Source organism: Gekko japonicus, unplaced genomic scaffold, assembly GCF_001447785.1.
Source record: "Gekko japonicus isolate JY-2015 unplaced genomic scaffold, Gekko_japonicus_V1.1 scaffold1072, whole genome shotgun sequence".
NCBI lineage: Eukaryota > Metazoa > Chordata > Lepidosauria > Squamata > Gekkonidae > Gekko > Gekko japonicus.
Genome location: NW_015173154.1, coordinates 226,397 through 240,601, shown reverse-complemented (window position 1 = coordinate 240,601; position 14,205 = coordinate 226,397). Strand labels below are relative to the sequence as shown.

The 14,205-nt window shown below is 46.8% G+C and overlaps 1 protein-coding gene across 1 annotated transcript in view; it reads right to left on the bottom strand.

Moving 5' to 3' along the window:
• LOC107119804 (diacylglycerol kinase eta-like) overlaps nt 1–14,205 on the bottom strand; it is a 206,573-nt gene that overhangs the window by 102,997 nt on the left and 89,371 nt on the right. Inside the window, exons 10-11 of the mRNA XM_015422396.1 lie at nt 9,272–9,376; nt 8,886–9,018 (exon numbers count right to left, since the gene is read on the bottom strand). Of these exons, the coding sequence (XP_015277882.1) occupies nt 8,886–9,018; nt 9,272–9,376 (238 nt within the window). The remainder of the gene's footprint in view (nt 1–8,885; nt 9,019–9,271; nt 9,377–14,205) is intronic.

Genomic DNA, 14,205 nt, shown 5'->3' with positions numbered 1-14,205 from the left:
ATCCAATGCACCAAGAATGGGTGGAAGAAGGGGATATTTGGGCCCCTTACATGCTCAGAGAGTTTCACAAAAAGTTCCCGGGCAAACCGGGAGGTCTCCCGCCGAATCCGGGAGGAGGTGGATGTGTATTTTTGAGGGGGCAGTATGTCAGCTAGCTGCCATTGTATCTGAGGTTACCTGCTTCACATGCCTTGTGCTCTTCCCCCCCCCCCCTTTTGGGTTTAGATTGCTTCATTATGCTTCTCTGTGTTTTGCGGAACTGGCCAAGGTCGTGCAGCTGGTGGGGGGGAGTTGGAGCTTCGCTAAGCTTGTTATGGTTATCTACCCTGTGAACTGAAACTGTGTTGATGGTACTGGACTGTTACATTCCCATGGAATAGGCGCGCGTTTACGAGTTCTATTCCCGCCAGCGGGAACTGGCCTCATTGGCCCAACATGGTTCAAATCCCTCTTATATACTATGCTTGTGTATTGGTAGTTATTCCTAACAATGTTCTTGTTCCTGTCTGAACCATCGCTTTGAAATAAACCTTGCTTTGATTCAAACGTGAAGTTATTTCGAATGCCTGGGGATCCAACACTCCCTCAGGCCCTCTGACACGTGCCCTCATGAACCAAAGTCACTACGTGTGGCATCAGGGAGACCCCCCCCTCCAGAGGGCGTGAGGGTGCCCAAGAGACCAGGTGCTCTGGGAAAAGGCTGGGCAGAAGCCCCAGGGAAATGGGCAAAGTGACCAGTGGGGTGAGCGTGGCCTGGGCGAGGGTGGCTCATCCACACAGCTGTGGTGTGTGGAGAGGGATTGCCACCAGGACTCAGACAGAACTGAGGCCACAACCAAGGAGAGCAGGGTACCAAACAAGGGGCAGGAGGATCCACTCACTAGGAAAGGATCTTGAGGAGCTGGTACGGAGGGGCTGTACGTTCTCCGAGGAGGAGGAGGAGGAGGAGGAGGAGGAGGAGGAGGAGAGCAGAAGCACTGAGAAGGGCAAAGGGGCTACCAGAAGACACCCAGGCAAGTGAAGGGAACTTCCCCAGACCGGAATAGTCAGGGAACTGTTGGGGACCCAGACACCTCTCCAGGGTGACGTGTACTGGGTTTGGACTCCGTAAGGTGTGATGTTCTGAGAGACGTGAGTTCTAGAAGGGGAGGAATGGAAGCACAGCCAAGGCTCCCTCTAAGCTGCGCAGTCCTCTTGTGAGCAAAAATTCTACCTGATGAGCGACTGGCATTAAAGTCGCGAGCAAGCGATTTGCCTAGTGCATAAATCAGTTTGCTCTGGAGCCATCCTTCCTGAGCTGAGACAAAAATGTGTGAGCTGGAGGCTAAAAAACGGTGAGCTGGCTCACACTAACTCAGCTTAGAGGGAACACTGAGGTCCACAGCCCAGCCTTCTTGGGTGGCCCTGCTGTCGGCGCCACGTCCTGCCATCCCAGCCACACTACAGGAGACAGAGGTGGCATTCAAAGGCCGAGGAAGTTCCAGCTTTACATGGACAGCAGTTCTGGAATCACAACACAAGCAGAGGCTTTTCCCACAGTGGCTACGTTCCTAAATAGGACGAGTATTTTCAGTACTCAAAGGTGTTACAGTCTCCCTTGAGCCTTCCCAGGTTTGGCAAGATGAAAGCCACTCGGTGAAACTTTGGCTCTCGAGAAAGTAAGGATTCCAGAGATGATGTGAATCTTCTTAAAGTATTAGTCAAAGTGTTATGTAAACACTGAGTATGGTTTACAGTCAGAAAGCCTCTTGCTTGCAAGCCTCCCCTCCTCCCACGCACCATCCCAGAAAATTTGGGTTGGCAGGTGTCCAAGAACTGCTGGTCTCCTCATATAGGTCTTTGTTGACTTCGGGAGTGGGGGACACAATTTATTAATCTGACAAGAACAACATTCTGGGGCTTGTAATTTTCCTTCTTAGGAAACATAACAGTTGTCTTAAAGAATCACATAAACCCTGTTATTTCTGTTTCCAAGAATACACTTATGCACGGCAGGAATTTTTTTAAAAAAATGAAGAACAGATTCCACATATTTACATGAGAACATAAACCAGAACGGCTTAAAATGCACGCTTTAATGCAAGGCAAGCTCTTCCTTTGGATACCTTTTTATTAGGACCATCTGAAGATTGTATTCAAGCTTTTGAGCTCTCCACAACTCTTCATCAGGTAGGATATTCAGTACAAAACACAAAACAAAATTTAAAAAAAAACAGAGGAAGGGAAATAGAACAAGGTATTTTGGGGCATGATGGAGCACTCCACTCCCCTAGTCTGCAGTTCATGGAGAAAGTCTTCAAGTGGAAAATAAACCAGGCTGCAGACACACTTGGATTAGGCAGTGTTGGGTACAAAACAGGTTTCCAGACCCATCAAAGGCTACTGAAGCAGAGAAGCCAAAAATAGCTACTACCCACTATGAGAATAAAAAAGGCAGCCGTTCATCAGATAAATAGCCGTTTATAACACCTCTTGAATCTTCTATATACTAATAACCAAGTTGGCAAAATCTTTGGATATTTAAATTTGGTGTGACTGGACCTGTGAACAGGTAAGACAGAGCTTTCTACAAACCTGAAAAGGGCCCCAGGTTAGCAGAAAAATATAAAATCTAAATAAATAAATAAACTGGGGAGTTTAACCCACTCACCCCCAAAAAAGATAATGGGAGTGCCTGTAGCTCTGAAAATGGATTCCCTCAGTGGCTGTTTCTAGGCAACCGCAACCTTCCAGGCTTCGGTCTCTGTGAGTAAAGGGCAGGGGGAGGGGCCCTTTCCAGGCCTGTTTTGGCCTTTGAAGGAGGACTCATTGCCACCTCCAGAATGGGAGATTACTAGAGATTTTGTGGTGAATAATCCAATCCACACTTTGGAGCTTGGTTTCAATACATTGACTGCAACGGGGGTTTTGCAACGAAGACAATAACTGACTACAACAGAGAGGCCTTCAGAGCACCACAAGGGGTAGGCCGAACTGCAAGAGAAAAACCATTCCATAAACCCTAAACACCACCAGAGAATGCTCCACAGCTCCCTCCTAGGGTGCAAGTGGACTATACGACTCTTTCAGCAGTATTTACAGCAACTAGACTCTTAGCGGGCTGTCGCTTCTCCAGCACCCCTTGTGTACTATTCCACCATGTTTAATTTTGCTAGAACAGTCCAATGGTGGTCTCCAGGCAAGGGTTTTGTGAGAGCATCAGTAGTCACTTCTTCGTTTGGCAAATACTGCATGTTAAAGAGTCCTTGATTCTGCATATCTTTCAGAAGATGATACTGAACATCCATGTGTTTAGACCATGGGTTGACCTTTTCAGTCTGTGAGAGTTTTATGCATCCTTGATTGTCCTCAAATATTGTTACTGGTTCAGGTTTATCCAGTCCTAAGCCTAAAATTGACTGGCGAATCCTGATAGCCTCTTGGCATGCTTGTGCAGCTGCAACATATTCTGCTTCTGTTGAAGAAAGTGTTACAATGGTCTGTTTTCAGCTTGCCCAGCTAATGGTCCCTTCTCCATACTGAAATAGATATCCACTGGTGGACTTCCAATTAGTGATGTCGCCAGTCAAATCGGCATCCACATATGCTCTCAGTTTTGGATCTGCAGTTGCTGGCAGTCGCAGCTTCAACTGGCTTGTTCTCTTTGGATACCGCATAACTCTTTTCACTGCATTCCAGTCCGCCTGGCTAGGTGCAAAAACTTTCCTACTCAGAAATCCTATAGCAGCACTTATATCCAACCTAGACACCTGATTGCCTCATGATATTGATTATTATTTGACAATGCTTCTTGACTGCTGTCATTTTTCAGGCATCCTACTTCCATGGGTGTTTTCACCTCTTTTGCATCTTTGGTGTGAGCCAGTTTGGTGTAGTGGTTAAGTGTGCTCCTAATCTGGGAGAACCGGGTTTCCTGGCTGGATGACCTTGGGCAAGCCACAATTCTGTCAGAGCTGTTCTCTCAAGGACAGTTCTGTCAAGAGCTCTCTCAGCCCCACCTACCTCACAGGGAGTCTGTTGTGGGGAGGGGAAGGGAAAGGAGTTTGTAAGCCGCTCTGAGACACCTTTGGGTAGTGAAGGGCGGGACATAAATCCAATCTCTTCTTCCTCTTTATTCCAAAATGCTCCAGAACCTCAGTTATTTTTTGTTTCTAGCTAAGGAGATAGATCCCATCAGCTTCTCTTTCTATCTGAATAGCAAGTTAATATGTGATGTCTCCCAGTTTTTTCTGTCAGAACCCCATACATACTCACTCCCAACAACACTCTTCAGGTGCAAGATTTGTTTATTGAGATATGCAGTTGATACAGGTGTAAGCAAACGTGTGTCAGAACTGGTGGGCATTGGCGCCAAGCCCACTATTATACCCACTTCAAACTACCCCCCCATGCCATGGTCCACGATGTGTGGTCTTTCCTCCCCCCCCCCACCTGCGAAGTACACAGAGTATCTATAGCAGCGCTCCTGGCAGTAAAGGCTTCAAGGACACTTCGTCTTCCTTCCTCGGGAGGCCACTTGGGAAATTGTTACAGGCATCTAGCAAAGCTCGTTCCCACACATTCCTTCCCCCAATCACTCACCCCCCCTCCAGCTCAAAGCGAAAGCATCACAGAGAACAGAAACCAAGATGGCAAATGAAGTACTGAGTTTGACAGTTTCATTTCCAAATTTTGATTCAACCGGTTATTATCCTATCACAGCCCCCTTCTTGATCAAAACAAAGTATTATGTCATTCCCGTAAATTGGAATGTATGTCCATTGGCTATGTAGCTTTCTGGTGTACAAACATGGAACTGCCTCTCATGAATCCTTCTCTGATGAGTACATTTCTTATTCCACACTCTGGCGGCTTGCTTTGGGCCATAAATACTCTTTTGGGTCCATGTAAATATCTTCTGTAATATCACCATACAAAGAGGAGAAGAAGAGGAGATTGGATCTATACCCTGCCCTTCACTACCCAAAGGAGTCTCAGAGCGGCTGACAAACTCCTTCCCCTTCCCCTCCCCCTCCCCACAACAGACACCCCCTGCGAGGTGGGTGGGGCTGAGAGAGCTCTTGACAGAAACGGCTCTTTTCCAAGGACAGCTCTTATCAGAACTATGGCTTGCCCAAGGTCATCCAGCCAGGTGCAAGTGGAGGAGGAGTGGGGAATCAAACCCGGGTCTCCCAGATTAGAGTCCGCACACTTAACCACTACACCAAAACTGGCTGTTTTGCAGTTTTTAAGTCTAAATGCATTCCCTTTCCAGCTGCTACGCTCAGTGAAGTTCTTATAGTGGGATACTTTACTACTGGAGCAAATGTCTCATTGTAATCCTCACCATATTTTTGGGAATAGCCTTTTGCAATGAGTTTTGCCATATACCTTTTCATTTTCCCCTCTGCATTAGATTTAATTTTGAATGCCCATTTGCATCCTATAGCGTTGCACCCAGGTGGCAACTTGGTGAGTGTCCACATCTCATTCTTGTGAAGGGATTGTACCTCTTCTGCTGCCGCCTCTCTCCATTTTCTGGCTGCACTTTTAGGCAACGTGGAGATACGCTGTCGAAGGCTTTCACGGCCAGGGTTCATTCGCGGTTGTAGATTTTCCGGGTTGTGTGGCCGTGGTCTTGGCATTTCGCCAGTAGCTGTGACTGGCATCCTCGGAGGTATGGCACAGAAAGATGGATCCACCCTGCCCTCTGGCTGCTCTCCCTTTCCCTGGGTGGGCTGGCTATGGCTGCCTCTGTGCGGCAGGCCCCAGGCCTGCACGCTGGACACGCCGGCCGGGGAGGAGGGTGAACAAACACCTGACCACAGGACTGGAACTGGCCCGGCATCCACCCTACCCTGCAGGCATCAGTTCCCCGTACTGGCCCTTCTGGCTTGGCTCAGCTCTTGGGCAGAAGGTCCCGGCTCAGGAGAAGGCAGCTCTGCAAATGACAGGTAGCCTATCTTGCAAGGTTGTTGGGTTGGGGGCATTTCAGAGTGGGGAGGGGGCATCGCCCCCAATGCCCCAATGCTGGCTACAGCCCTGCCCACGAGTATTCCTTCCGTGGCTCTATTGCCCAGCTTTGAGTGTTTTATTTATTTGTTTGTAAATTCAATTTATATACCACCCTTCCCTGAGTTCACAGAGCTCAGGGTGGTTGACAACAACAAAAAATACAATATAAACCAAAAACAAAGCAGTCAAATTTCACTGAAGAAGAGAACAGGCTCATCTAGAGATGGCACGGCGTCCAGGCTGCTGGTTGACATGGACAGAGAGGTCGCTGAAAAGCACCTGCCTGCACTGAATGAGTACAGATCCCCCGAGCGCTAGATGGCATGCACCCAAGGGTGCTCAAAGACCTTCCTAGAGAGCTTGCAGAGGACAGAGACGTGCCACAAGACTGGAGGAGGGCAGATGTTATCCCAGTTTTCACTAAAGCGAGGAGGGATGACCCAGGAAACTACAGGCCAGTCAGCCTGACCTCCGTCCCAGGGAAGAGACTGGAGCAGATTTGAAAGGGATCGATCTGCGAGCACCTAAAGGACAACTTGGTGATCCAGGGAAGTCAGCACAGATTTGTCCCCATTTCCTTCTCTGATCAAGTGACAAGCTTACTGAATCAAGGGAATGCTGTTGATGTTGTTTACCTGGATTTGAGTGACGCTTTTGACAGGGTTCCCCATGTTCTGATGGGTGAACTCAGGGGTCGTTTCGTAGAAAAAGAGCTAGGAGAACTCATTAGCATAACATCAGGGGCCCGGCGGTGGACCTGCAAGGCCGGCGGGAGTGCCAGGAAGCCCCGCGAAGGCCCTCCCTGGCCCCAGGCAGGCAGGGGTGGGGAGAGGCAGGGAGGAAGCAACCTACCCTCCCTCTTCTCCTGCCTCCTCCTGGCTGAATGAGGGCCGGAAGCGGGGCGGCCAGAAGCAGGGGGCGGGGCTTCGTCATGTGCCCCACCCCCCGTACCTCACCCGGGGGAACTGCGATCCCCCGCGATCCCCCCCCGAATCGACCTCTGGGTGAACTAGAGGACTGTGGACGGGACTCTACGACAGTTAGGTGGTTGGAGAAGCGCACTCCGAGAGTAGCTGTCGATGGCATTTCATGGGGATGGAGGGAGGTGTCCAGTGGGGGGTGCCACAGAGCTTCGTTCTGGGCCCGGTACTGGTCTTGTGCTCTTTGCTATCCTTTCACTTAGAAAGCTTCACAGTGGTATGTTTGTAAAGCAGTTACAATGAAGCTTTTTAAAAACTTCACCAGTGAAAGGGAAATAGAAGCATACGATTGGTCTGATAATAAATGCACAGACAGCAGGACATACCCACGCCTAATCTTGTGCCACCATCTTCCAAGAGGGCACAGGAAATCACATCACAGAACAACATGCTAAGAGAGCAATCCTAAGCAAGTCTACTCAGAATGTTGGTGTTGACAGAGTTGCAGCCAATTCATGGCAACCCCATTGTCAAGTTCAGGCATCTGACACCTGTGCTCACTGAATCGTTCTTCCCTGCCTTTCCTTCTTCCCTGCCTTTCACATTGTCTGTATCCGTATCACTGCCCTCGCTTGCCAGTGCGTTCCTGGGGGGTGGGGGGAGTGTGTGTGCCATGAGAGAAGTAGGTAGTTAGGGAGTATCGCTTGGTAATTTCCTGAAGAGGCCCCAAAGACATCTTTCACACGCAAATGTCCTTGGAGAAGACTGTGCATGGCTGAAGTAGATAGTGACTGTATATCTGTCGGGGTCGCTGTAGTGACACTGACGTAAGGGTGTTTGAGGGTTTTACCTATATCCCGCCTCTGCAAATCAGTCCTGACAATGACAAAGAGCTTGAACCCACAGCATCTCGTATCTCCAAATGAAGCATTCATTGCCAGAGTGTGTGTGGAGAGTGATTTGACTGGGAACCGGACACCCATAGAGTTTCAAGTGTGTGTGGATGGCTGGCTGTTGCCTGCCTCTGTGTAGCAACCCTGGACTTCCTGGGTGGTCTCCCATACAGATACCCACCAGGGCCAACCCTGCTTCGTTTCCAAGACCTGACAAGATCAGGCTAGACTTGGGGGGGGGGGCACTCAAAATCTGACTCAGGCCTGTTCCGTGGGGCTCACTCCCAGGAAAGATGTCCTTAGGACTGCAGTGTAATGTACCTGGTGGCTCTGTGTGGGAAAGAGGTCTATGAAATGTGCACGCTTCCAACAGAATGTGAACATGAACAGCTGCTTCAGTAAAAGGCCTCCTAGCCCAGTGGATCTCAGACTGCGACAGCCCAAGGACCCTCACTGTGATTTACATTTCTTTGCGGACCCTCTGGGAGTCTCCCCTTCTGGATCGGTGGGTGCCTGCCACATGCCAGGCAGTCCTTTCTCCAAGGGCCCCAAAGGCCCCCCTCCCCTCGTCCCTGGAACAGTGCGATGGGAACCTCCTCAGCTACACTTTAAAAGCCAGCTTAATTAAAGTGGTGTTGTGATTAAATAGTCAGACTAGGATATGGGAGGCCCAGGTCTGAATTCCCACCTTGTGCCAGGGAAGCGGGCAGGGTGGCCCTCGGGCCAGTCACACTCTCTCTCAGCCTAACCTACCTCACAGGGTTGTTGTGAGAATAAAATGTAGGAGAGGAGAATAATGTAATCCGCTTTGGATCCCCATTGGGGTGAAAGGCAGGATATAAATAAAGTAAGCAAACATTCTCTGCACGTGGCTTACTAGATCACGTCTCTCAGAGGGTAAGATTTGGACCAGGTTTTTAAAAATTCTTTATTCTTAATAAAATAAAGAAGCAGGCGGCAAGTGATGGTAACTGATGTTTAATTGTAAACTTCTGACTGGTTTTAATGGGACACATTGTCGTCTTCAGTGCTAGCACTTATCATTATGGTAACATCGGGGGGAAATGCTGACTTTTACCTTCACATGACAGGCCATGGGAAGTCACTCCAGACAGGCTCTCTCTGCATACGTTACAGAAGGTTGGTCGCGCATGGGAGCAGGCGTACCAGTTATGCATCCCTGAGAAATGTTCCACATTAAACTGTGCAGTCTAATGAAAGAAAAGTCGGGACAAGTTTGCAAATACAGAACACAGCTACAGAACCTACCACCAACCCATGTATTAAAAGGTTAGCATGCAGAAATGATACACAAACTATTAAAAGTTTAACTGACACATGCAGAGTTTTGTTTCAGAGTTTTTCATACAGCATAATTATTTCCTCCCATTTACTGCAGCTTGGAAAACGTGGAAAGATTTCAACAGAAAAGACAAGTTGTACCAACAGAAGCATTAATTTTACCTCATAATGTTCTCGGGACTGTACAGACTTCAGTGAGCTGATCCAATCCTCCATCTCTTTCCTGTTCTCTGCACACAATATCAGCCTCCTGAATGGAGTTATTACCTAGGAGAGATCTCTTGATGTCATTACACGGAATTTCTACAGGACAGTTCAGAACAGAATGCAAGAAGAGGAAGCTGCTTTACACCCAAAGTCAAAATGACCCTGGATTACCCCTCATATATTACAAAAACAAATCCGGGTAAAACGGGGAGGGTCATAAAGGTTTGTCTTGGCGATTCGCCAAGGCCTTCTGGCAATTTTGTATCACACTTTGAGAAGAGCCATTTCAAAATAAAATCTTTACTTTTTATACAGCCATACATGCATGATAAAGATAATAAAATACTTATGTGCGCACACACTTCTTTTTACATACGGATCAAATCCAAAAATAGCAAACGCGTTTTTGAATAAAATACTACAGCCAGTTTTTAAAAATAACAGGGCACAAATACTTCTATTAACTTCTGCTGAAATTATTTCAAAACATAATCAAGAAATGCCTATTTCAGAGGGTGGCAAAACCCACCCAAAGTATTCAGTTTCTTCTTGTAAGAAATACTTATTAACATTCCTCTCACCTCACAGCCATTTCCTCTGTGCAATTATGAAGGTAAATTATACCCTGTTTCTACAGATAACTATTTCAGAATTCATATTCCGTGTCATTTAAAGATAACTCAACAGGGCTTTTAACACGGAACATTTTAGGCCCATGCTCTATACCTCCCGAGAAACATACATTCATCTCTTTCTTACCAAATCGTCTCTGCTCTCTGTCTGCTCTCCGCAGTGCTTCTCCAAAGTGCACTTTAGTCTACCTAGCGCGGTTACCGAGTGCAGCTCACACGTTGTGTGGCAGAAACGTACATTCACAGGCATCTTTCATACATGCCAGCAGCTACGGGACGGAAGCCCCTCCCCCCACTTTGTGTTCCCTTTGGCACATCTGCCCGTTCCACACTTCAGGGCCATCCCTTACATTGTGGCACTACACAGAATGCCTTTGTTTCATTTCTTAAACCCATATTTGTGTTCAAGGGCCAGACTCACTATGGCACAGGAGCTCCACAAGGCTTTCCCCAGGACTGCTCCAGTGGAGGGGGCTCCTGCTGGACGTACATTTTCCATGATGAGGAGGAGGAGGAGGAGATTGGATTTATACCCCACGGCCCTTCACTACCCAAAGGAGTCTCAGAGCGGCTGACAAACTCCCTTTCCCTTCCCCTCCCCACCACAGACAGACACCCTCCTGTGAGGTAGGTGGGGATGAGAGAGCTCTTGACAGAGAAACGGCTCTTTTTCAAGGACAGCTCTTGTCAGAACTACAGCTTGCCCCAGGTCATCCAGCCAGGTGCGAGTGGAGGAGGAGTGGGGGATCAGACCCGGTTCTCCCAGATTAGGGTCCGCCTGCACTTCACCCACGACACCCACCTGGCTCTCCCCAGGTGCCAGGCAGGAATGAGCTTTGCAGGTCCTCGGGGGCACCCCTTCCCTCCTCTTCCCATTGGCATCGTGGGGCTCTGCTAGCAAACAAATGTGCTGGAATTCATTCTCACAGATCTCCCAGGTCACCTCTAGTTGAGTCCTCTCACGCCCACCCACTTCAGCACTAACGTTTCAGTAAACGTGCTGAAGGACTACTGCCTTAAGAGCTAACCAGTTGGAAGGAGCCCAGTTCATCTTTTAAGAACCCGTGAAAATCCTTTCCATAAATCAATTGGAGAAATGAATATTACTGGCCACTATCTGTGCTCTTCTCTGATATTTTTTCTACAACAGTCAGCTCTTCAAAAAAAAAAAAAACTATTTGCCAATGGTCTGTAGCCCCCAACAACAGTGGAGAACTTGGCTGAATGAACATTTTGGTCCAAATCCAAGCAAAATCAGTTACTCTTAAACTTACTATTAATTTCAGTGACCAAGGGGTATCTAGATTAACACCAGTCTTCTATATATTCATTTACAGAAACCTAATTCTCATCTGAAGAAGGGAATTCTCATCTGAAGAAGCAAGACAGAAGGAAAATTGACTCATCTGAGCTGTGGTGCTGGAGAAGGCTCCTGCGCATTCCCAGGACAGCGAAGGTGACAAACAAGCAAGTATTGGAGCGCATAAAACCAGACATGCCACTGGAAGGAAAAATCACAAAACTGCGACTGACTTATTTCAGCCACGTCACGCAGAAGAACTCACAAGAAAAAGCAAGTATGCTTGGATTGGTTAGCGGCAAAAGGAAACCTGGCCACCAAAGAACACGTTGGCCAGACACCACAAAAGTTGACACCAGTGTTCCCTCTAAGCTGAGTTAGAGTGAGCTGGCTCACAGTTTATTAGCCTCCGGCTCACACATTTCTGTCTTAACTCAGGAAAGAAGGCTCCAGAGCAAACTGATTTATGCAGCAGCCAAATCGCTCACTCACAACTTTAATGCTCGGAGCTCACAAAGTAGAATTTTTGCTCACAAGACTCCATGGCTTAGAGGGAACACTGGCTGACACCAGCCTGAGCATGGATCAACTCCAAGAAACAGGACAAGACTGGAAAACGTGGAGAGAGGCTGGCCCGCAGAATCGCCCTGAGTCAGACACAACAACAACAACGATTCTCATCTGGAGCTGCAGAAAGAGTGCCAGTAAAACGACTGCACACTAAACACAACAGAACCTTGTTGGTACTATTAATAAGGATCCTGTGGCACTGAATTCCGTGTGTTAATTATGTACAGATCTTTTTTTACCTGCAGAATCTACTGTCGATCAGTTTTACTGGGTGATCCAATCTGTGGTGTTATGGGAGAGGGAGGAAAAGAACTCCCCTCCCCGCACTTGCTGTACAGCACACGTAGTTCTGTAGACCATTATAATGTTCTCCCTTAGTTGTCTTTTTTCAAAATCAGAAATCCCTCAACTCTTGGCTTTTCCTTGCAGGGAAGATGTTCGGAACTGTTCATCGCGCTGGCTGCCCTTTTCCTCACCTTTCCCAGGTCTATGACATACTTTTTAAAGACGGGGTGACCAGAACAGTACACACCACACTACAGGTGTACAGCAAAGCACCACTATCTTGAAAAACTAATTAAATCTCAACTTCCCGCAGCTAGAAAACATCAAAACTGAGCCCAAGGTATGGGGAAATTGAAAGGAGCATGGGCGAACAAAAAACCACACACACGCACAAAAAACTTCTAAAGGCACAAGAGTGGAATCGAAATCCTCTGAGGGAGACTCCTCAAACCCCCCCCCACACACACACACACACTAGACATGGAGCTGGAAGACGCTGAAGAGGTACGTGTGGGGAAAAGGAAAAGAGAGAACTCTATTACAAAAAAGCAAATACAAGAAATGCTAACTGATTTAAAAACAGAAATCAAAGAAATATTAACACCTGTATTTAACAAAGCAGATGATTTGACAAACAAAGAAGTCGAAGGTACGGCAAATATGGCTCTTGGCGGAACCAAAAAAACCACTCAGGAATTAAATGTACTAAAAACATTTGAAACATGGGCAAAATCAAAGATAATGTTATTAGAAATTAAAGTAAGAGAGTGTAAATTAAAAGCTAGAGAAGTTTCGGTCAACTTTGAAATGAGCATAGAAGTAACTGCAGCTTTAAATCAATGGCTATCGGAACTCTTCCACTGACCAGGAACAATTGTAGTAAATGCCTATAGTCTTAACATGGCATGTGCTACTTCACCGGCATTAATCCCAGATGTGATTGCTGAAATCGTGGGAATTAAAACTTAAAAAATCATTTTGGACATGGCAAGGACAAATGGAGGTCTGAAACGAATAGACCCCACAGTCCCAAGTGTTTCCGGACTTGCCAGCTGAAATACTGAATATGCCAGACCCAATCTACGTCCGATAGCGCAACGGCTAAATGAAATGAAACAGCGATACAGGTGGGCTCCCACTTGGGCACTTATCAGGAACCTTTTGCGGGAAAATACTAACAGCCTGTGACACAAAGACTGGAGAAGAGCTCATGAAGGAAACAGAAGAGACACAACAGGAATGAAAAACTAAAGCAGGAAGAAACAAAAAGGACTTTGAAATAAGACTGGAGAAATTATCATAATTTTAATTATCTTGACAGACTTAAAGATATATAACAAGCTTTGAGAATGGTGGTGATGGTAGGTTTCCAGGGATTCCCCCTCCCCCAACCCTCCCAATGGGAGAGTCCACAGCACTTCTGCAGGAGGATGAACCCTGGGACACGGCAGAGACTCGTTCGGTGAACACGAACTCCGAGGATGTTCTTCTTGAGGACTTTTCCAAGAAATAAGATGTCGTGTAACTTGAACACCAACTTACTTTACTTGTAGTTTTTATATACAAACTAGATGTAAACGGAACAGATATATAGCTGATAATAATAAGCAGAATAGAAAAAACCTAAGATAGATAAGCCTCAATATACTAGTTTAAGTTTAATGGTTTACAATAGTTTAAACATTAGAAGATAAGTGAAATGAGAGTTTTTCAAGCTATGGAGGGACAAAAAACCCCTCAAGAAGCATGGTAGAGAGAGTAATAATCTTTCCAAGCCCATAGTGAAAAGAAATAGCAATGTTTAGATGACTGTGACTTGCCAAAGCAATGGGTTTGGACTGCCTGTAATAATCAAAGAAAAAGTGTTTAATGTAATGATTTCCTTTCAATTTATGAAACCTGTAATTGTTTCCTGTGCTTGAAAAAGAACAATAAAAAGAGAAATTTTTAAAAATGTACATAAAAGCATCACAACAGCATAGGCAGATTGCCTTTCCTTCCCTGCTGGGCAGTAATTTCAGCCTGCTCCCCATACAGAGAAGAAGATTCCAGGGCAGATGCTCACTCCCCCCTCACACAAATGCACACCCCATTTTATCCAG